Below are 24,271 nucleotides of genomic sequence, written 5' to 3'. Positions count from 1 at the left end.
ACTCCCAGTAATGCTCGACTCCATCGGGTTAAAGGTTGACCTCTCTTTGTCAATCCATGCATGAGCAGTTTACTGACCGTTTTGTGTGCGAATGGTCTCGATGTCTGAGGGCCACCAATGAGAGGAAATCTGAATTACCGTTTTACTAGTCCATCGAATTACTGTGTAATATTCTCATTTCGATTTCATGAATGGTTCGATTCGAATGGAATTAGGTTTCATGAGGATCGTAACCTTTGGCGAAGCAGTAGGCCTACTAAAAGCAACTGCCCAGTGCCCACCAACTCGACCCAAAGAGTAATCATTTACAGACTGTACCTGCCACCGCCATTCAGGGGCGGATCTAGGAACTTTTCTGTGTGTGTGTGTGGGGGGTTAGACCTCTCGGATTTCCTGTGTCCGATTAATGCTGACAGGCAGACGCATACATGATGTAGGTACATATCCATTACACCGTTGCCGATGCACTAAACTTCATACACGTGAAAGGATTCCAGTATCATTACTACATGTATTTATTTTCATTTTCATAAACTAATTTTTTGTCAGCGCGGGGAATGGATCCTCAAAAGCACCCCTTTGGATCTACGTCTGTTATCTTCTTTACTTGCGCAAGTCCATGATACACAGAATGAGCACATGACCGATTTCATCATGACTCACGTGACATGACTATAGCCCCGGGTGAGACATAATAATATTTTAACATAAAGGCGCAAACGTTTTGTTTGTAGGCATTTTGGTAAAAACATCCAAGAAACTGATATTTAAATTGTTCAGGACTCTTCAAAATCAAACATTTCACAATTTCTTTGGCAGCACCAATATAATGTTTTACCACGGCCTAACACAAACACTAGAAGGGAATCTCCTTACTTGGCGCACTTCCGACTTTTCCCCAGACATTTAAGTCTTGTCAACTTCTTTAGGTCAGTAAACGCAAGGTTTTTAACAGAATTAATAATACCAGAATTTCATTACCTTTACATTTCAGGAAAACGCGACAGAGCAGGTATGACAAGGTGCACCACGTTAGCATCGCCTGTCTGTAGTCGTATTACACAGTTTTCAAATGAAATTACAGAAACTGAAAACAGCATGCATGCGCATGCCTAGAAACTTTAAGAACCTTATATATCCAAGAGTGTATCAACAGCCGCGCCGGAAAACGCCAATTTGTCTTGAACACGAAGTTAGGCACAGTCTTTCTCCAACAGATGGAGTGTGAACAACCAGGGTGCTCACAACGAAGACCTATAGTCGAGTCACACGCATACTATCGCCTGTCGGAAACTGTCACCCAAAAAAAAAAAAAAAAAAAAGTCCAAAAGTCGTGTTTCTTCAGTGAAATCAACTGTAAACAGATATCTTTGCGTCCGTCAGCAACGACCATGCGGCACTTTATTTTGGATAAATTTCAGAATGAATAGACTGCAACTCGCAACAAGGTCGACCTAATATTGTCATTCCCGTCTGCTGACCCCGGTTTGTTTTCTGTAACTTTAGTGTAAGCACCAGAGAAAAATTAAAACATGGAGAACTGGATCGTTTTGCTACCAAAGTTTTCAGTTTTGTTTACAGCAAATAATTTTTTAAATGCTTATATACCTTTAAAAACTATAATGTAATGAACTCTTTCGCCGCCAGAAAAAGTCACAAACTTGGCGCGCATGAACCTGAAGTGACCTGGGCTCATCTCCAGTCCACAGCTTCATTCCTTTGGACATGTTGGTTGTTTTCACCCACCCACTAAAAAGAACAATCCATGTATGACGTTTCAAAGCTCCGAAAATTTGGAAGGCTTTAAAAATAACAGTACGTTTAGAGTGCGAGTCCTTTCAACCTTCTTCCTTCGGAATTAAATTACAAGTAACAAAGAACTAGAAGTACATGTAGGTTTGCATTACAAAATCTACCTGGAAACAGCAAAGGTAGTAAGGTGTAGCAAGGTTTAAAAAAAAGTGGTCTTGAGAAAACACTACTTGACGTAACTGCGGAAGATAAGCCCATTAATCCCCTTGAAGCGTGGACTGTACATAGATAATACACGTACCAATGTCAATATGCGGTTGACTGGTTATGCTAACATAACTAAATCCCGCTACGCTTGCACTTATAAACATGCAATTTTTACGAGGGGGTGTGTGACTTACCCATATCGGTGCAGATAGGCGTCCACGTTATTCACCAGAAACATTCCAAGCACGCCTGCCAGCAATGCCGCACATCCCATGGACGGTCGTAGCCTAAATCCCCACATGGTTGTAAAACTCCGAAGTGATGATTTTCAATTTACTGAGATCGATAAACGAGTCTACTGAAACACCTGAACTTGGAGACTAAGCCCCGTGCAAGGGATCCAGACGGGACTAGGTAGACCTCCAAGATGGTGGAAATGTATCAGGACCGATGCTGAGATGCTTGTTGGTTTGTTAAATCAGGAAAAAGGCTTTTTATCATTAAAAAGCTGCAGTCAGTTTCACCGTGGATTACTAAAGTCCAGCGCTGCTTCAAAGCAGGAAGCTTGGTTAACACGTACACTTCAGATGTTACAACTCTGCTGTCAGTTCAAGATTTCTTTTGATATTCTTTAATATTTTTTTTTGTTCGGCAGAATTTTAACCCTCGTCTCGCGAAAAGTCATCTGCAGACAGACGCATCGCACGTCCGCAGGGTGCCGTTCACTCTCTGGATCGCTCTAAGACCTGTAGTATTACATCAGCAGTGGCTGGTTGATTCAATTGTCGATGCTCACAAAATTGACTCTGTCAACTTAACTGCTGGAGTTCACCCAGAGTCTGGAGTTTATATAGCTCAACGTTGGGGTATGAATCGCAGATTGGAGTGTTTCAATGCAGGCCTGCGTGGGGCTTTGAGGGAAATTATCCGTGACCGGTTTTGTACGCGAGTAGTGAATGAATGTTCTAGCTCCGGATCAACCAATAGAATTGCTCCGTTCGAGAGACAGACAGACTGTCAAACTAACAGTTTACCTTTAATCTCGAAGTACTACAGGGTCCAGGCCGGCCTTACGTGTGCATTAACTACCGGTGTTTAGTCAGGGGCTATTCAACAGCCTGAAATCTGGAGAGGGACAAAAGTTCAATGGGAATGCCTGATCTAAGTGATAGGAAAACTGACTTGCGTGATTTGTAGGAAGGTATCGCTCGTGTCTCTCTGCGAGCGCTGCTTGGATACAATGGGGAATGAACACAAAAATGGTTCGTTGTCAGGCATGATATGACTTCTATTGCCAAGGTAACGACATTTTTTTCCCAGAAGCGTGTGGTTATAATATAATTTTGAAAGAGATTTGAAAGTGAGGAGAATCTCCACAAATCAGTGCCCAGCGTTTTATTTTATCCTAACTTAACAAGAACCCTAAACAAACCTAACCACACACCAGAAGGGCATGTCGATTTTTTTTTCTTCTCTTATAACAAAGTGGTGCTGTCCCTTCAGTGCAGTGGTGGGCAACGTGTGGTTTGTCGGTTTACATTTTTTTCTTTTCTTCCGAAACGATTGCAACCTTGCCTATGGGCGTCATCCTTGCCAACTGCACCCAGGCTGAGAGAAAACTACACCTTTCTCCTCCAATTAAGGAAATCCCATTTATTTCCTCACCCTTACAATTAATAATGGGTCTTAAATAACTTGGCAAAGAGGACTAAGACCTTAGCTGAATTCTCCTGATAATCACTGGAATGAGATTTTAGAATCTGATGATCGTCGAGATTCCAGCTTATTCCGTACTCAAATTACTCTCATGCAATCAGCGTATGCTTGGGAAAGTCCCCTTTTTCTTGTACTTAGAATTGAGATATATTTTATATTGGACTGTTAAGAAGATGATGGAAGGGGATCCTCGTTCTATTCTCCGTTTTCTGGTATAAATTAATACTGTACAAAGAATTAAGGAGGTATCAGCCATTTTCATAGAAGACTTTCACACTTGTAAGCATGCATGTGTGAATAAAAGTAAATTGGGCATGTGGTAATTTCAGAACGTCGCAGGTGTGGTCATTTTTTTCTCCCAATACATGTAGTTTTCCGTCGTATTGTTAAAATCCCGGATTATGACGACTTAGGGGGACTTAGGAACAGATCCATTGAACGGTCAAGGATGTGAAGACAGGAACAGCGATCTGAGCTGACAAACTAACAACGACTTGATGGATGGCTCCTCTGATCCATTTGTTAGTTTTGTTTCCATAATTGCTGTTCCGTTTTTCTCTCTCTGCAAATTGCCGGAAGATATTCCACAGTTGACTGTGTAAGGGTGGGCTTCACAAGGTAATTACACTTTGTGGGGTTTTCATAAAAAGAGTCGCCCATTGCTAAGTCTATGGAAACTATTGTTCACGGATAAACAATCTACTTTCTAGAGAAATGAAATCTTGACAAGATTAATAAAAGGATTCTAGAGGGTACGTCGAAAAAGTAACCGAAATGATTCAAGTCAGGGTATAGAAAAGGTTTCTAAAACCTGAAACACAGACTGCCGACGCCACGCTCTTCAGCACGTAATGCTGCACAACGAGGCAAATAAATTGGGACACCATACTGACCATCATTCTACACTGTATACCATGGGTGAGAGGGGAGGTGGGTTGGTGCCGTTGCGTACACCATGGGTGTGAGGGGAGGGGGTCGGTGCAGTTGCGTACACCATGTGTGAGAGGGGAGGTGGGTTGGTGCCGTTGCGTACACCATGGGTGTGAGGGGAGGGGGTCGGTGCCGTTGCGTACACCATGTGTGAGAGGGGAGATGTGTTGGTGCCGTTGTGTACACCATGGGTGTGAGGGGAGGGGGTCGGTGCCGTTGCGTACACCATGTGTGAGAGGGGAGGTGGGTTGGTGCCGTTGCGTACACCATGGGTGTGAGGGGAGGGGGGTTGGTGCCGTTGCGTACACCATGGGTGTGAGGGGAGGTGGGTCGGTGCCGTTGCGTACACCATGTGTGAGAGGGGAGGGGGGTTGGTTCCGTTGTGTACACCATGGGTGTGAGGGGAGGGGGTCGGTGCCGTTGCGTACACCATGTGTGAGAGGGGAGGTGTGTTGGTGCCGTTGCGTACACCATGTGTGAGAGGGGAGGGGGTCGGTGCCGTTGCGTACACCATGTGTGAGAGGGGAGGTGTGTTGGTGCCGTTGCGTACACCATGTGTGAGAGGGGAGGGGGTCGGTGCCGTTGCGTACACCATGTGTGAGAGGGGAGGTGTGTTGGTGCCGTTGCGTACACCATGGGTGTGAGGGGAGGGGGTCGGTGCAGTTGCGTACACCATGGGCGAGAGGGGAGGTGGGTTGGTGCCGTTGTGTACACCATGGGTGTGAGGGGAGGGGGTCGGTGCAGTTGCGTACACCATGGGCGCGAGGGGAGGTGAGTTGGTGCCGTTGCATACACCATGGGTGTGAGGGGAGGGGGTCAGTGCAGTTGCATACACCATGGGCGCGAGGGGAGGTGAGTTGGTGCCGTTGTGTACACCATAGGCGTGAGGGGAGGGGGTCTGTGCCGTTGCGTACACCATGGGCGAGAGGGGAGGTGGGTTGGTGCCGTTGTGTACACCATGGGTGTGAGGGGAGGGGTCGGTGCAGTTGCGTACACCATGGGCGCGAGGGGAGGTGAGTTGGTGCCATTGTGTACACCATGGGTGTGAGGGGAGGGGGTCGGTGCAGTTGCGTACACCAAGGGCGAGAGGGGAGGTGGGTTGGTGCCGTTGTGTACACCATGGGTGTGAGGGGAGGGGGTCGGTGCAGTTGCGTACACCATGGGCGCGAGGGGAGGTGAGTTGGTGCCGTTGCATACACCATGGGTGTGAGGGGAGGGGGGTCGGTGCAGTTGCATACACCATGGGCGCGAGGGGAGGTGAGTTGGTGCCGTTGTGTACACCATAGGCGTGAGGGGAGGGGGTCTGTGCAGTTGCGTACACCATGGGCGAGAGGGGAGGTGGGTTGGTGCCGTTGTGTACACCATGGGTGTGAGGGGAGGGGTCGGTGCAGTTGCGTACACCATGGGCGCGAGGGGAGGTGAGTTGGTGCCATTGTGTACACCATGGGTGTGAGGGGAGGGGGTCGGTGCAGTTGGGTACACCATGGGCGAGAGGGGAGGTGGGTTGGTGCCGTTGCGTACACCATGGGTGTGAGGGGAGGGGGTCGGTGCAGTTGCGTACACCATGGGCGAGAGGGGGAGGTGAGTTGGTGCCGTTGTGTACACCACATGTGAGGGGAGGGGGGGTTGGTGCAGTTGCGTACACCATGGGTGAGAGGGGAGGGGGTTGGTGCAGTTGCGTACACCATGGGTGAGAGGGGAGGGGGGTTGGTGCCGTTGCATACACCATTTGTGAGAGGGGAGGTGGGCTGGTGCCGTTGCGTACACCATGTGTGAGAGGGGAGGGGGGTTGGTGCCGTTGTGTACACCATGGGTGAGAGGGGAGGTAAGTTGGTGCCGTTGTGTACACCATGTGTGAGAGGGGAGGGGGGTTGGTGCCGTTGTGTACACCACATGTGAGGGGAGGGGAGTTGGTGCAGTTGCGTACACCATGGGTGTGAGGGGAGGGGGTTGGTGCAGTTGCGTACACCATGGGTGAGAGGGGAGGGGGGTTGGTGCCGTTGCATACACCATGGGTGTGAGGGGAGGTGGGTCGGTGCCGTTGCGTACACCATGTGTGTGAGGGGAGGGGGGTTGGTGCCGTTGTGTACACCATGGGTGAGAGGGGAGGTGAGTTGGTGCCGTTGTGTACACCATGTGTGAGGGGAGGGGAGTTGGTGCAGTTGCGTACACCATGGGTGTGAGGGGAGGGGGTTGGTGCAGTTGCGTACACCATGGGTGAGAGGGGAGGGGGGTTGGTGCCGTTGCATACACCATGTGTGAGAGGGGAGGTGGGTTGGTGCCGTTGTGTACACCATGTGTGAGAGGGGAGGGGGGTTGGTGCCGTTGTGTACACCATGGGTGAGAGGGGAGGTAAGTTGGTGCCGTTGTGTACACCATGTGTGAGAGGGGAGGGGGGGTTGGTGCCGTTGCGTACACCATGTGTGAGAAGGGAGGTGGGTTGGTGCCGTTGCGTACACCATGTGTGAGAGGGGAGGGGGTCGGTGCCGTTGTGTACACCATGTGTGAGAGGGGAGGTGGGTTGGTGCCGTTGTGTACACCATGTGTGAGAGGGGAGGGGGGTTGGTGCCGTTGTGTACACCATGGGTGTGAGGGGAGGGGGGTTGGTGCCGTTGCGTACACCATGTGTGAGAAGGGAGGTGGGTTGGTGCCGTTGTGTACACCATGCGTGAGAGGGGAGGGGGGTTGGTTCCGTTGTGTACACCATGGGTGAGAGGGGAGGGGGGGTTGGTGCCGTTCCGTACACCATGTGTGAGAGGGGAGGTGTGTTGGTGCCGTTGCGTACACCATGTGTGAGAGGGGAGGGGGGTTGGTGCCGTTGTGTACACCATGTGTGAGAGGGGAGGTGGGTTGGTGCCGTGGTGTACACCATGTGTGAGAGGGGAGGGGGGTTGGTGCCGTTGTGTACACCATGGGTGAGAGGGGAGGGGGGTTGGTGCCGTTGCGTACACCATGGGCGAGAGGGGAGGGGGGTTGGTGCCGTTGCGTACACCATGTGTGAGAGGGGAGGGGGGGTTCAAGCCAGTGCGTACCGTACGCAAACCGAAAATTTGCTTTTAATGAATCTTCATCATATCAATACACTTTCTCATACAAATAATTACCAGAATCAGCTTTTGTGCGTCAACATTCAAACACGGTATTCTCCAGCGTCCACCCCACCATTTATCCTCCCGTGTCAACGCCCATTATTAGTAAACCACAACATTACTCATGACACAAAGACCGGTAGCGTCTTCCGGAAACGTACTGGTACCCTCTACTTGCATAACTGGAGAAAAAAAGGCCCCGGGATTATTTTTGTGTGTGCGAATAACAGTACTACACTGGACGTACAATCTACTGAGACATTTAACGATGCTAAAGCAAGGTACCCTGAGGAGTCAACAAATGCGTGGAATGCGTACGCGTTCAGGGGTAGGGGGTTGTAGCCACTGCGTACGCCATGCGTACAGGGGGGTCTGAAAAGTCGGCACTTTATGGACGGCTTCCAACTGGCCACGATACACTACAAAAGTACACGAAACGCGCTAGGCTGTACCACGACCGTTCATCCCTCAGCATTATAGTTGCACGTTCATGCTCATGCCAATTTCCTGAGCCGATTTCCCGAACCAGGAACGGGAAAATGGTTTTTTTTGGGGGGGGTGCAACATGAATGGGTTTCACATGTTTGTTTCGTTTCTGCCGCCAATGTAAAGTTATTACAAGTTGTATGAGTTTCCCATTCTAGGCACGGGTCAAAAAAAGATGACGAAATGCCACCCACAAATCCTTTCCGAAGAAAAAAAGTCTTTTGAACTTTTTTTTTTAGTGCTGGAGAGTCTGTTAGTCTTTAAATGTTTTTGTTCGACCGAAGGCCGTCTGTCTGCCCCAGTAAAACCACGACAATTAGAAATGTTTCCAGAGGATCAAGCTGTTAGTTTGCTTTTCTTGGCCTTTCCCTTGCGCCGCAAAACGGCAGCATTTCCTCTTTTTGTCCAGAAGCGATCGGAAATCAGAGTTAATCAAGCGTAATTGCTTGATAAAGTAACTACGCCACAGACGCGAGCCAGCTCATTAATAAACGGTCAGAAGGACACCTCTAATTCGTGTTTCTAGAAAACAAAGTCGAATTCTTTCGAGGCATGGCCTAATTAATGTCTGGCCAGTGAAAGGCGAAGGAATGAAAACAAGACTTCTCACGGAAAAAGTTAAGACTTTCTTTCATGTTTTTCAGACGCAGATTTTTTTCAGAGGAGAAATCAGCCGAACTGCCGACATGCCTTGTCTACTTGTGGTGGGTGGGGCAATGTTTACACAATGTTCAGAACTCACGTTCGTCCTTCGCGGGGGTCTACTCTCGCTTCGTTTGTTGAGTCGATGATATTTACCCACAGAGCTCTATGATTTTCCAAACAACCCTGATAGGTGAAAAATATAAACGGTTTCACCCCGACCACAATAGAATCAGAAAGCTGTTCCCTCTGTTTAAACTCTGCCTGCAAGTTGAGTTCACGGAAAGAACAAAATTGTCTCCTAATAGTTCTGGCCATGGCTATATAGGCTGTTAACAATTTCATCTTATTACTGAATAGTTTCAGAACATGTTCCAACAAAAGCTCTGGAGTGTGACTATTTTGCCCACAGGGGCTATGGAAGATTTCGGACGTTAACACAGGTGAGACTGCAACTCATACACATGGGGGAACGTTCCTTTCCTCCATGTCAGGACTAAGTACTTGTAACGAGGTTCTAGAACCAATCACAAAGTAATCGACTCTTTAATCTAGAGATATATATTCACAGATGTAAACTGGAATTTCCACTGTAGTTTCACATACAAAAAATGAACTCCTTAACGTCATAGTTAACCAAATTCAGAGGGAAACCAATTGAGTAGCAGCTGACATTTTCTGATGTGAGAATAAAAATAGAATATGTGACAAACGCCATTCCATTTGAAATGGAGTCGCAGGTGGAGGGCGACGATGACAACATTTTTCCTTGAAATCACACGCCAGATGTTCCCCTATCTGAGGTCGAAATTTGAAGAAAAACTCTGTCCTTGAAGATTGCCTGACAAGGTCATGGTTGTAAACTACTAAACAAAATCATTTGAAGATCTTCGAACATTAACACCATAAATGGCTAAAATATATAATGTTATCTCATGGAAGTTATTGCTGAGGCCTAAATTGGCTGTCCGTGTTTATTGACGTCTTGAAGAAGGTGGAGAGTCTTATCCTATGCTTATCCTCACAACCTGCAAATCCGATGCACAGGTGACCTTCCCACCTGTTGGTGTTAACCGGTACGAAATTAACCCTTGGCTCTCAAGGTCCATCTACCTTTGCCTGGTGAATCTGGGAGGAGGCTGGAACTGATTACGGACTTCTTTTTTCGTCCCGGAGGAAGCTTGATAAGTCAGGAGGGGGAGGCTGTTTGACTGGTGAGGGGATTACCGACAGGTGTAGCTGAGGGTGCTGTTAAGAATGGTGGTGGGGGGGTGGAAGAGGGACGCAAAGGCCACGACTGATTTCAGCCAAACATTCAGACACCAATTCAAAGACCGACAACACGTGTCAAAGTAGACACTGAAAGACAACTCAACCATGACTCAACAGATATTGAAACTAAGGCCAACTGTACTTGTACAATGTCAATGAAGGAAAGGAATAAATAAAAGCCAAGAATTAGGATTTGATTTGAAAGGTAACCAGCTTTGCCTCTGATTACTAACAAAATAATTCTGTATCATTGATTTATCTAATTATTTATCATCAATTTTTACTGATTACAAATAATCAAAATATTCAATATCCCACGTAACTTGATTTATCATACAATTTCAAATGTAGGAGTACTAGAGTATAGTTGGAAATAGGGTATAGTTAAGGAAATAGGGTATAGTTAACTTTAACATCAGGGAAAAGGCTCTGGGCATTTAAAGACCCATATCTTGTTAATTCTTTGCACATTTGAGGGGGAGGATACTCCAAAGAGACAGGAAAGGCAACTTTTTAAAACTTGATTTAAAATTCTCCACTCACCCCTACACCTTTTAAAACCCTAGTTTCCAAGCAACCACAGGGTTTGTAAGGAGCTTTCATGAGGTTTTATATGTATCAACATCAGCAAGACCAGAGTTCCACTCACTGCAGGCAATATTTATAGAAATCTTATCAAATGAGTTCATCCTGTTTTTAGGCTTCCTCCTTGAGCCACCGCGAGGCAGCTGCAACACCACGGTAGTTTCCACTTTCCAATTCCTCCACATGTAGTTTCTGCCACTCACTTCAAGACCACACCAGTTTCGGAAGGATCCATCAAAGCCTATATCATACCCTACGAATAGAGAAGGCCAACAGGTGGTTCCCCTGAAGTCTTGCACCCAAGCTCCGTAATCCAGGACCGTGTAATGATAACCTGTCACTGGGTATCAATCAATTATAGTCTCCATTTATTATTTCCCCTTCCCATTTCGGCAATAACGTGATTTCAATCTTGGCAATTTAAATTTAATCTCACTGGTCGGTCATCGGTTTTAGATCTCCATGTTCGGAATGTCAACAGCATAGTTTGAACTAATCATGATTTATTAAACAGAACTCTCAAATCCTAGTGAGGAATTTGTTTCCGACTGGAGGGGACACATTTTTGCCACAAGGGGGGCTGCAATACTTACAAACTGCACAAAATAGGATAAAAACCAATCAAGCCGAAGCAAACCATCCCAACTACTAATGACTCAAAACAAATCGCTTTTAAACACAGCACATCAGAAGTACTAACTCCTGGCACAGATCAAAAACTTGGAGCTTGTATTTACAGGACTTGCCCAGGACCAATTATCTCATAACACATTCACCTCACCTCACATAGGTATTAATAGATGATCATGACCAGCACAGAATTCCTGGACATCCACAAAGTAAACAATGGCTCCACCATGGTACAAAACAGGGAAAGGCAAAATGGGACTAACCTGCTGAATCGAGATGTTGATAGCCACTGTTTGTTTGGATGGTTATTGGGTGATTGACAAGCTAGGGGGAGACTATGCCAAGTATTTGTCCACCTTCAAGGCTAGTCCAGCTACTGCTGTAGCTCACAGTGCTGCTTCCTTGCTCTATGCATGGATCCAGCTATCAAGATGGGCAGACAGGTGCAAAAACAAGAAATGGAGAAGGGTTAGGGGTGGGTTCAAGCCTATGTACCAACATTGAGGGGTGGGTTCAAGCCTATGTACCAACATTGATACAGAAAAGGCTGGTTTGAAAAGAGAGCAACAATGGTTTGAAGAAAGAAGGAAAGACAGGTTTAAAAAAAGAAGGAAAATTCTGAAATGAATAATTACTTGTACAGAGACAAGACACAGGAGGACATCTACATGTATGAGAAATAAGAGAATGCAAAAGATAAAGATGCTAGAGATGGTGGCGTTGTGATGGTGATGAGGGGATTAGGGTTATAGTGGTGATGATGTTGATGGTAGAAATAATGTTCATAATGATGATTAAGACAGTAATGACAATAATGATTTAGATATTGATAAAACATTTTGACAAACAACATAGACAACAACAATGGAAAACAAATACAACATCGTGACTTCAAATATTTAGCAAAAACGATGAAGGAAAACTGACCGAAGGTAAAATGTATAAAATGCATAAATCAAGAGAACCCAATGCTGACTTCTGACAACTCACGGGGCTGCAACCAGAATTTCTTGTCATTCGTTATCAGCCCAGCCATACACCTCTCCTGCAAGCCATTAGCGGCTAAATTGGGTCAATAGCACTCTGAAATGGGTTCCAGGGAATGTGCTAGACCATCGTTAGTGTCAGCAACACCAAACGACCCGCAGCGCCCTTGGAACAAACAGTTTGGCTTTTAAGTTGTGTCGTGGGGGAGCAGTTGTTTAGTTTGGGGACCCAGCCATCAAAGGGATAGATAACACCTTTTTTTTTTAAAGACGAGGATTTATACAGAACAAGTTCGGTGAAGTCTTACGGTGCCTTTGCGAAATCAATAAGAAAGAGTGTGAAACTGTGGTAAATCGTCAAGGTCACAGATTTATCTTTTTAAACCCCCAAACACTTCACCACTCAAATTTGGGAGTCCAATATAGGATTCATAGATAGTAGGTTAACAGGTGAATGTTCTTTCACTTCATTTCGGTCACTTTCACTCGATATCAGTCTATCTTGATCATAACCAACGTAGTAACAAAAGGGCAAAAACTGTTAGAGAAGTCTGATAATTGAAACTGAAATTGCCATTTCCTATGTGGTATTCATGTTTCAAACCAACATTTCCTTAACACCCTGCAAGTGCCAGTACAGTTGAATCATTAAACGCTGGCGCCAGCATCCTTCTGAACTTATCAGGGCAGATCAGAACCGATAAGGTAACGGACATGTTCTACCTCAAACTCATGTCATGTTCGGATATCTGGGCACAACTACAGGGAAAGTGCTGTTGAAAGTTTGTCTCCTGGGGATTTTTCTCAAGGGAAATCTGAGGGTTTTCTCTTTCGGATTACTGGGTTACTTTCACAAAACTACGGATCCAATGTTTCAGCTAAGCCTATGCTGGGAAAATCCAACTAAGAAAGTAACTTTTTATAATGTAAAACGTCCTTATCCTGTCTGATCGAAACAATTCTTGCGATTAAAACGGGTGACTTAACTAGGGTAAAGTCACTGAAATAAAATTCCACTTGCAACAAATAATTATGTACTAGCAAAAATAACACCGTGGTTAGTGAAGTAAAAAGGTATCATTCATCAAGAAATTGGCCCAATCACATTTTATATCATATCCTTATAAACCTCTTTCTCTGTTACTGCAATCCCCAAACCAAACAAACCGTACAACTAGCTTAGTAAGGAGAGACATTAAGATAAAATTTGATCATTTACTTGAAATATTGAGTCCTGGTTGTACATTACATGGGAAGATACCTCTATTATGGTATAACGCTCAGGGTGTAATGTGAGTTTTCTACCACAGAGCCAGCTTATCAATCTTGAAACAATGAAAAGTCTTATCTTAATGGTTTCAGTATTCGGCTTGATTCTGTCTGCCTTCCCTCCCAGGGACGTAAACATTTAGATTGTAAAGATTATCCTGAGGGTTTTTTTCTACAAAGGTTCACAAACCCATGGAGAATTTTTGTGATGTGTCCAAGTCTAGTTGTGGGCATGCATGTGGAAAGAGCCATTGCAAGACAATTTGGTGATTGACTGGGAAGGCAGACAGAGGACTTTCTTTATGCTGAATTTCACAACCTGACCATAAATTCCAGCTGACATTAAATTAACGAGTGTAATTCTGCCTTCCCGGCAATCCATGGAAAGAGGAAATTAAGGGGGAAGGGTCAGCCCCCCCCATTGGTTGGATAATTTTACTTGCACCAATATTCCTCCCAAACCTTGCTCTGTCCCAAATGACTCTCTACACCAAATACAAAATCTAAATCTGCCTGCGCTCCTTGTAAACATTACAATAATTGATCAAACTTTGCTTGTTGAATAATTTGATTCAAGCAGTCAAACTTTCCCCAGCTGATTGAAAGTGCCCTTAGGAGGTGTGAAAATTCTGCAGACTAGATCAAATTTAGTTTCAACTGTGGTTTATGGAGACTAGAGAGGCATATGCAGACCACATGGAGTACATTTCTCATCCCATAGCAGAAGAAGGAAAGACTAACAGATTTGGGGTCGGTTAATGAGGGTTTTCAGAATGTCTGGGTTTGTTTCAAGGAATTAACTCTTAAAGATATACAATGTAAGTCCTACAATCCTGGACAAATCTCGTTGGAACATGCCTCCCCCTCGCCAGTGTTGTTTCTCATTGGGTAAGCTGGGCCGAATCTTGGTCCAATAAATGACCACAACATTGAATGGGGGAGGGGGATCTTTTCGCCACGCTTCCCACAAGGTGTTCCGACTATTTTGTCTAGGATTGTCTGAGTTTCTTAGTGGAAAGTGGGGGTCATGGGTGTGGGTCTGTGTTACCCGGGAGGGTGGGGATTTGCCGCGTTGCCGTTGTGGGCGCTGCCGTGTGATGCTGTAAGCATTAGATGGTTAAGGAATGGAATAGATAATGACCATTATAAGCAAGGTGTGGTATATAGTATGTAGGTGTGGTATATAGTAATGAGCATTATAGGCAAGGTGTGGTATATAGTATGTAGGTGTGGTATATAGTAATGAGCATTATAGGCAAGGTGTGGTATATAGTATGTAGGTGTGGTATATAGTAATGAGCATTATAGGCAAGGTGTGGTATATAGTATGTAGGTGTGGTATATAGTAATGACCATTATAGGCAAGGTGTGGTATATAGTATGTAGGTGTGGTATATAGTAATGACCATTATAGGCAAGGTGTTGTATATAGTATGTAGGTGTGGTATATAGTAATGACCATTATTGGCAAGGTGTGGTATATAGTATGTAGGTGTGGTATATAGTAATGACCGTTATAGGCAAGGTGTGGTACATAGTATGAAGGTGTGGTATATAGTAATGACCATTATTGGCAAGGTGTGGTACATAGTATGTAGGTGTGGTATATAGTAATGAGCATTATAGGCAAGGTGTGGTATATAGTATGTAGGTGTGGTATATAGTAATGACCGTTATAAGCAAGGTGTGGTATATAGTATGTGGGTGTGGTATATAGTAATGACCATTATAGGCAAGGTGTGGTATATAGTATGCCATGTCAAGAGCATAATACCCCCCCAAAAAGACAGTATATGTAAATACATAGTTATATTAATATTTAGTGATACAACAGCTATGGGTTATGATCAGCCATCGGTACAGGATTTTTTCAGTGGAAGGGTTCATAGTAAATTTGCATGAATGGGATTGCTGCTCGCAGGTATCAGAAACAAGAGGCAAGTTGGCCATTGAAAATGGGATAAGTTGGGCGTATCGTGAACGGTGCATCATACAATTTCAGCACACATCTCTCTCAAAAGTCACAGAATGTAACAGAATGAGCCTTAAGTATAAGGCAGAAATCAATGTCACAGGACGAAATAAAGAAGTCACGATCATTACTTTTCAATAATGTGTATGCATAGTCAGTAAGGATGGCATCCCCATACAGAAACCACTCATGCACATCATTTTGACAAAACAGGTGTTCACTTTGTCATTGGTTGTTTAAAATGTCCATTCATGGGTCAGTTTTACTTGGTGGAGAGTGCTTTTGTGTGTGACTTTTGATTCAGTAACCAAGTTGCTGTGCATGTCAATTTCTTCTTTGTTATAAAGATAATCACTTGCTTTTGGGCATGTGATTAGTAAGGGGTATTGCAGCATACCTGTGTACAAAAATTTTTTATTTCTATGGAGTGAATTGTTATGTGTGGCCTTTGACAGAAGTGGCAAGTTTCTTTTGCTGTCCAGTGTACTTGCACAGCTTGATAGGTCATTTGAACGAGCAACGTATTGTATTCTAAAACTTTTATGGTCAAATTCCATTTCTCTTTGTCATTAACAAATTAAGACCAAGTCAGCTTTTCCATGTTTTTTCTTGAAGAGAAAATTTTTCTTTGATGAATCACTCAATTCTTTCTATTTCAGAACAGAAATTACAAGTTTTTCATTTTTTAAAATGTCACTTTCCCTCTTACCTTTCATACAAACATTATTTCTAACTTTAACGTTAGGCCCAGGGTTCTCACCCCTTGTACAAAATTTGTCTGCAACCATGAAAACAAAGCCTGGTTGTGCTCAGAGAGGCAGCTTAATCTTCCCCTTCCAACCCCTCCAAGACATTTGGACATACTTTGAAACATGTGAACAAGATTACCGTTGCACCCAATGGAACCGTAAAGAGTATTTGCCAGTAAAATAAATTGTTACCCAGGTCGATTTGACAGCATACACATATATAAACATCTGGGTAGTGTTACAAAACTTGGTAAGAATCCTACAAAACAATCGTAAGTTTGTCACATGAACCTATTACCCAGAGGTGTTGTAAAGATGTCCTCTGTCAGCTTTCAGAGTACCAAATATTGGGCAATGGAAGCAACAGGGTCAGAGAATGATGGGATGTACATGTACCTGGGGGTTGCTGCTTGGAGGGGCGGGTGATTGGGGTTTCACTGCGTGACAATGAGGTGAAACTGGGTTTTGTAGCTATGAAATTGGTGTTACAAAGGAATCTTAACAGAAAAAGGTGGAGAGAAACAAAGTGTCTGCGGGACAGACAAAAAAAATGAGTAAAGCTTAATTTTTATGTGTGGTATTAACCCTTTTTCTATATTTGTGCTTGGTCACTTATGGGCTACATTATTTTGTTTCTATTTCCAGCAATCCATGAGAGGTTGGCAGAAAGGCAGGTAATGTTTGCATCTCTTCCTTCAATTTCTTTCTTGATGTACAACAATATCTGTGACATATTTCATTTCTCGACCCTCCACTGCAAGAAGGAGTGCCACACACTTTTTGAAAAACAAAAGCTTTGAGGAAAATGAATTCACTTCAAGTGGACCAACGCATCTTCAAAGAAATTCCACTCCCAAACCTTATCTGACATTTACATCAACCATAAGTAGCGGTGTTTATTTCAAGCAATGGATGTCCTGGCCAACCTTTAACTGTCAGATAAACATCAAACTGACATATTTAATCACATTCCTAGAAACAGGTTCAGATAGGTACAAAAAAGGAGGCATATTCATGCATTACTCAAAACAATATTCTTTCGTCAAACTGCAGCTGTGTGACTCTTTTTCATCAATTTTTAAGAGAAATTTATTTTCATTTTGGTGCTTACAGAAACATCACAATCATTTATGCGGCTTCATGACCAATTTTTACTGAAGTAAGAGGTAAAACATTTCTGGAACCCATTCCATTTTACTCGCGGTGAATATTTCTATGACTTCAGGCCTTCATCAAACCACAGCAAATACTCATTTGTAAATCATCAAAATTGTCATTTATAGGAACAGGTCTTTGCTTAATTTAAGGGTTTGGCTTGAAAGACGCTTAATTAGTGGAAGTACAAACCTTGACCATTTGACACCTCAACCAGAGAAACATTTCAGAAAAACTCTTCATGACTGATGTCTGTGATTACATCAACTGACACTCCACATCAGCCACAAGGACTACATCACCACATCTTGAACCACTTATTACCCAAACTGCCAATTCTATTCCTCTACTCGATTCAAGGTCATAACCTTGCTCATATCTGACACATAAAATTAAACACCCATTGTATATGTATTGAATATCCTTTCAGAGTTTCATTTTTCACACCCATGAAGTTTATCACTCAGAAAAATTGCCAGTTGTTGACCAGATTCAAATCAGATAGTCTTTAAAAGTTTGTTTTGCAAAAGCTCAATGGAGAATAATGACAACAATATATGGATCAGGAGAAGAGCTATAATAAGTTGAACGACTTCATTGTTGACCCACAAGGAACAAACTGCTCTTAGCAGGGTTGATGTGAGTGGCAATATTTTGAACGGAACAGCCAATTTACTCTGATTCAGTGTCAGAAAGTGGCAGCTTTGAAAGGTCGGGTGCCGCTGAACCCATTTGGGGCAAATAATGGAAACCTGTGAGACATGCAAGGAGGTCAAAACTGGATAAGTCAACTCAGGAACTGACTATGAGAAAGCACAAATACTAAGGTAAGACAAAGATTGAGATCTAAAAGGACAAGCACAAAAGATGTATGAGACTGAGGGCCACACACAATGCCAAAAGCTGCACAGTTAGAGGCCAAGATAGCAAGAGTAGTGATATTTGTTGAAATCACGACCTTGAGGTCAATGGCAATTTCCACTTGCATTTCAACGACTAGAATTTATAGGAAATTACAAAATGTGTATTTTAAGGCAACTGCAGCTACAATGCAATAAATACAGGAAAGTAAATCTGTCAGAAATGTGAACCAAATAAAGCAGTGCCTCAGAGCCTGGAGGGGGGTAGTGAAAAGATGAAATTTGGGGACATTAGGGGTATGTTTGTCACTAGATTTAACCAACTTAGGATGCCATCTGTAAGATGGAATCGCCATATATGAATGACGAAGCACAAGGGGTCACTAGGGGTCCCACTAATTAATTTCCTGATCTGCTATTTTTAACTGACCAGATCAACACCTAGAATTTTGGATGCAAGTTCATATCTGAAACAAGGCTCTATAAGCCAAGTCTATGTCCACTGATGGCATGGGTCTGACAGCCACTGAAGACCTAGACCTAAATCTTGCCAAGAGATTAACTCAAAGCCACACAAACATACACACGTCAGGTTTTGGGAACTTGAACGACATCTTGAAGATTTATTCTCAAGCAAGGGAAATATCTTCCCCCCTTCACTGTAGATGTTTGTTCTTTTATATCCAAGGTACATGGTGACTTATACAAACGTACACATCCTGTTCTTGTGTATATTGTGTTCAACAGCTACGGCACCAGACTAAATGCAAACAAACACTTATAAATTAGACTTGACACTAACTCCAGATGAGAGCTACAAAAATTCTATAAATGGCATTGAGTGCGGTGAAACATTTCACGGCTTGGTCTTCTCCGACAAAACAAGCTCAGGGATTTTCAGGAAGACTAACAAATGCATGCATCAATCAAAGACACCGAGTCTAGAAACAAATTTGCAGGTCACTGACTGCATGCTTGATGCTTTCCAACAAAAATAGGAAATGGAAACATGGGGGCTTTGTTTGCGTTGTCATGACGTCAGTTTACCATGGCAACCTAGTGAAAACTTGTGAACAAACTGCCATATCCTACAAGAAAGACAGGATTAACCCTGCCTCAGTAAGTTATTGGAAGTGTTCAGGGGACAGCCCAGGGACTCATGGGATACACGAAGGCTCTTCACACAAGCCTTGCTTGTTCTCCAAGTTGTTTCAAGCTTCTGGCTATGGAAGCACACAAAAGACGTCATTTTGATGGGGAAGATCTGTTTTCCTTCCTCCATGCTTCCAAGAAGGTGGTTTTTAGGACCAGGGGGCTGTGAGGGTGGTGTTAACAGGGGTTATCTAACTATATCAATATTTTGATGGGAGATGATGGGATTAGAATAGAGTGGGAAGTAGCAAACACAGTAAACTTTGAAAGTCCTGAATCCTACAAAAGTTGGAGGCTTCAACACAGTTTAAGGTTCAGTATTCACATGTATTAGCCTTGTAACAACAGCCACATTAGTCCAGGCATTGCCAACGAGCAGTGAAACAAGCACATATGATTAGTGGGTTAGCAACACTGAAATGTACGGGCTATTTGGAACAATGGTGCTTTGGGAAGCCATTACTTGCTCTCAGTCCTAGGTTTGTAGGGTTCACTTTGGTTCCAGACTCGCCTTGGGTTATTTCTTTGCACTGAGTTAGGCACCTATTAACCTACACCCCTGCCCATTTTTCTGCACAGTGAAGCCTTTGCTTTGGAAGTCTGGAAAAGTTTCCCTCGTTATTGGTGAATAGCTGTTTAATGGGAGAATTCTAGGCTCTCCTTTAGAATGCAATTTTACTGTTGCAGTGACTAAGTCCTAACATTCATGTAATTTTAATTTCTCATCGTCACTTTTTTCCCAAGCACTTAGCCTGGGGATTAGGTTTGAGCTCCATATCAGCACTTAGTAAAAAAAAAAGAAAGTTAACACCGACAAGAGAAATTCTCTAGGTTAAAGACCTGCATGGCTAAACTGAGACACACTGTTTCTCTTGGGACAAAGTGCAGACATCTCCAACATCAAAACTTCCGGGAGGGTTCCTAAGTTTCTAGAAAGCCTTAAGCAAAAGAAAATTCCATCAGAGCATGTAAACTGGGCTGTTGGTTTGGCCCTTAGGTCGGAGATGAAACACAACTAGAAGATGAATTTGGAACATACCTTTGGAAGGATTGAGAGACTTCTGACATCAAAGTTATGAAAATATGTCTGACTTTGTCTTTGTTGAAACGAAGAAACCTTCATTTCTTTTAATTTAGTACTCAAAGATTTCCAGCTTCTACAGCATCTTGTGATATTACAGGAAAAATCTGAAGTATTGTTTTCAGTTTTGAGATCAACATTTACCGACAGGGGACAGAGTGTTTCATCCCGAACTAACCATAAGTGCATGTACATGTAAGAAAAGGTGTGAATTATGAGGTCTGAACTGAAACCTTTCATAACTGTTAAAAAGATTGAAACTAATTGCAAAGGAACAATTCTGAGAAGACTCTGGAGAGTGAAAAGTAGGTCAACCAACTGAACTGTCTCCCAGGGGGGACATGTCCCTAGTTAGATGCGACCCCTTTCATCCTGCCAGGACTGAAACAATCTGATAAGAGACCTACCCTGGCAGTTTCTCGGTCAGTTTAGCAAGATGCAGAGAGAAGGAAACTAGACTTTCATGTACTCTGGAGCCCTAAAGCAGACTGGTCAAAGCTACGGAACTAGAAACTCTGTGAGATTAGGATTTTATAAGACAGTTTGCAGGAGGGGAGCAGTGTTATTTGATGGAGGGAAGGGGGAAAAACAGGAAAGTGGAGCTTGGTGAAGCGGAGACTGGTTGTTAACAGAGGTAAATAGAGCAGAGACGCAACGGCAAAGAAAAGCTGTTTTGGGAGCAATAATGGGTGGAGCTAAACTGCAGAACACAGAAAAGGGGGAATTCTGAGCACAGGTGCAACAGGAGCACTTAACAAATCTACTTCCCCATATGCTGCATCACTATGAGAGTCAGATGTACGCAGGAAATGTTGAGACTAATGTTTACAAAATCTTCGACACCCAAACTACATCCAAACCCTGCTACTATGATGTATTTTCTAAAACTCTCCATTCAGATTCAATCCTGCTCTTAACAGTGTGCTCCATTACCACAGGACATTTTATGCCTCCATCCTCCATGTTTATTTAGTGTTTATACCAGGAGTGAGTTTCCCTGTGACTTTGGTATCTGAATAGATCAAGGTGTGACCCCAGGGAAACCAAGCCAGCAGTTGAGGAAGAATCTGCCCTGTCAGTACATGGAGGTGCAGTGTGACTACTGGGCTTCAAGGCCTGACCCATTTGACCCCTCAATGGGTGACAAACACCCAAAGAAGACACTCCCATCATACACTACTCCCTGGCAGTGCCATGGGCCATAGGTAACAAAAAATATGTTTATGGGTCTTGAATATTGAATGTTGAATTTCTGAAAGTTTTAATCTTGAATTTCTTCTGCTCATGGGCGCAAATGCCTTACCGAGCTTGGCAGGGTTGAGTGACTGGTTGAAAATGTTTTATTAGTGAGAATTTCAAGTTGGCAGAATAAAAAACATTTCAATAAACCTTGAATTCCAACAACAGAGCTCTGGAATACAACTTGCACAGATTGCTTCCTATAAGTCAACACCTCTCTTTTGTTGGACCAAAACCATTTCAAAACTTCATATTAAATATTTAACAAATAACATCAGATACTCGAAAGTCTTCGTTGACAACAAATACAATTTTTTTATGGAGTCATGCTATAACAACATGCCCTAGGAAAAAAGGGGGCCTGATTTTATTATCAAAATCAGGTGTAGAATCATTAAAAAATATGGCTAGCATTTCACACACCCATACACAAATTGGAAAAGGTTTCCATTCATGAAATCCTAGAATTACAGTACAGATATTAAAGGTACAAAGACAACCCAACTGGGATTGGGAACAATTTGTTGGACAGGGTGAAGAGTTGGAGCAACTGGAAGGGAAATCCCTTGATGGAGGACAATATTGTGGTTTTGTAGGAGGGCTTTGGTCTAGGTCAATATTTACCCACTTGATGGCCCCTCTGAGTTGACCCTAGGGATCACTGGTTGACCACAGGGTCAGTGTATTGACCAAGAGAGATTGACAAGTTTGTCTGGCTACTGGTCAGTCTCCACACAGTATTTCCAGGAATGTCATTGTAAGATTATTAATTTTAAATCTTGACTCCAGCAATTTTTTTGTATTATACAGCAGGAAATACAATAAGGAAAGTAACTTCTCACCATGTATTTTTTAAATGATAAATGAGGTCTCCCATTCACCTACAATCAAATCATGAGAGGGTGTAAATTTTAAAAATACTTTTTTTTGGGGGGGGGGTTCAGGATTTGGCCAAAGACATGTGTGGGGTGATTTTAAAGTATGGTGCAGTTTAGCTGAGAACTGGTGCCAAAATCCCTTTGAGAAGTTGAAAATGTCCTACAAGAAACAAGTGAAGTGTCATCAACATATATGAATTTATTCATTCCTCACAGCAGCAAGCAAATCATACGACACTTCGAGACAGCACACTAGCTCTGAACGTTAAAGTATTAGACAAAAGACTTTATCCAGAGGAAATTCTTACCTTGTCACCATGACGGGGATGACTGTCTTGTCTGAGGCCCTCCCTGGTGCATGAGCTACACCCACCAGAAGCTCACAGAGAAGCTAGTGGTGAGGGATCGGACATAGTGCCAGCATCTCGGAGGAATGTACAGCATCTCTCCAGCCTTGAGAATGGCCTCTTGGTAGTCAGCGGAGGAAAAGAGGGGGAAGCAAGACAAGTCTGGGTTCTCAACATCAACCTGGAAGGAAAAGGGGTTTTGACAAATGGAGATATTTTGTTGCAAAAATGACTATTTCTAATGAGGCAGCGATGCATATGTATGAGCTATGACCTCTGTGCTTCACTACTTCCTCTAGTGTTGAAAATGTGAAGATTATTAGTTTCTTTGGTAATGTAACTGCTGCAGTGCACTCTATACTCTTGGAAGTATTTTTTTTTCTCATTTTGTTGAGACTGGAAATATTGCATACAAAAAGATTTCTTAGTGTCTAAATACATCTTAACGGTCCAATACCCATAAAAAACTAATAGCTAAAACAAAAATGCAGTTGAGCTTCGGGGGGTCTTTCAGTCACCTTTATGGAAGACACCTTTTGGGGAATAAAGTTTTCCAACCAACTATAAACTCAATTTACACTCTGACTGGACCAACAGTCAAGGCTGTGGCTTCACCACTTTGTAAGTAAACATGAACTCCAAAAAAGATCCCATGGACAGGGAGCCACTAGTGAAACCCTGGGTACAAAACCACAGAAGTGCAAATGACCTCAAGGGAATGACACCTGACCTCAGGGACAGTGCTTCATACTGCAGTGATTTTCTGCAGAGTCTTTGTTTGCACTCTTACTTCAACATGGAATTCCAGTTCTTTCATTTCAAGGTAAAGTGTTGATTCTGCCTTGAAAATGAGATTAAGCAACCTCTGAATTAATTCTCAATTAGAGGCACAAACAAACCTGGTGGTGGAAGAGGAAGCCCAGTTTGTGAAAGAAATAGACAGCAAAAATAAAATCTAATTAGTTTGGTGTGAGGTTGGTAGAGCGGCTTCTCTGCACCAGTGATTGTAACTGGGACTCAAACAGGTCCAGATGAATAAGAGAACTTCTTGAAAAGTACAAAAGCACAAAAGATCCCTCTCTCCTTGAAAAAAAACTTGAGAATAGTGATTTGCGAAATACAACTCTTTCTGTTCGCACTGTTGGTCAAAGACCAGGTTTCTGTGAAGGGAAAAAGCATCAAACAGAAATGCTTTGTAATTTTTCTCACATATAATTCCCTACAAAACTAAATGCGTGAAAAGATATTGTCCTAGAATTCTGTGAGAGCTTGAA

At 43.3% G+C, this 24,271-nt stretch overlaps 2 protein-coding genes across 5 annotated transcripts in view; both read right to left on the bottom strand.

The window, feature by feature from the left end:
- The window catches only part of egfl7 (EGF like domain multiple 7), a 40,946-nt gene extending 17,847 nt beyond the window's left edge, over window positions 1-23,099 (bottom strand). Inside the window, exon 1 of one of the 2 annotated variants that reach the window (XM_087143209.1) lies at window positions 22,959-23,099. In XM_087143209.1, coding sequence (XP_086999335.1) covers window positions 22,959-22,969 — 11 coding nt within the window. In that variant the 5' untranslated portion in view covers window positions 22,970-23,099. Of the gene's footprint in view, window positions 1-2,153; window positions 2,907-22,958 lie in introns of those variants that run through there. The other variant, XM_022229512.2, reaches the window with a different exon arrangement.
- Window positions 9,338-24,271, bottom strand: part of kdm8 (lysine demethylase 8) — a 40,436-nt gene continuing 25,502 nt past the window's right edge. For 2 of the 3 annotated variants that reach the window (XM_022229510.2, XM_022229511.2), the window contains exons 8-10: window positions 22,959-23,178; window positions 11,573-11,732; window positions 9,338-11,019 (exon numbers count right to left, since the gene is read on the bottom strand). In XM_022229510.2, the coding sequence (XP_022085202.2) occupies window positions 23,014-23,178 (165 nt within the window). In that variant the 3' untranslated portion in view covers window positions 9,338-11,019; window positions 11,573-11,732; window positions 22,959-23,013. The remainder of the gene's footprint in view (window positions 11,020-11,572; window positions 11,733-22,958; window positions 23,179-24,271) is intronic. The other variant, XM_087143208.1, reaches the window with a different exon arrangement.

This window comes from Acanthaster planci, linkage group LG11 (genome assembly GCF_054643075.1).
Source record: "Acanthaster planci isolate LZ-2023a linkage group LG11, COTS_SCS, whole genome shotgun sequence".
Classification (NCBI taxonomy): domain Eukaryota; kingdom Metazoa; phylum Echinodermata; class Asteroidea; order Valvatida; family Acanthasteridae; genus Acanthaster; species Acanthaster planci.
The sequence above is the reverse complement of the archived record's forward strand: the minus strand, read 5'-3'. Positions and strand labels throughout refer to the sequence as shown.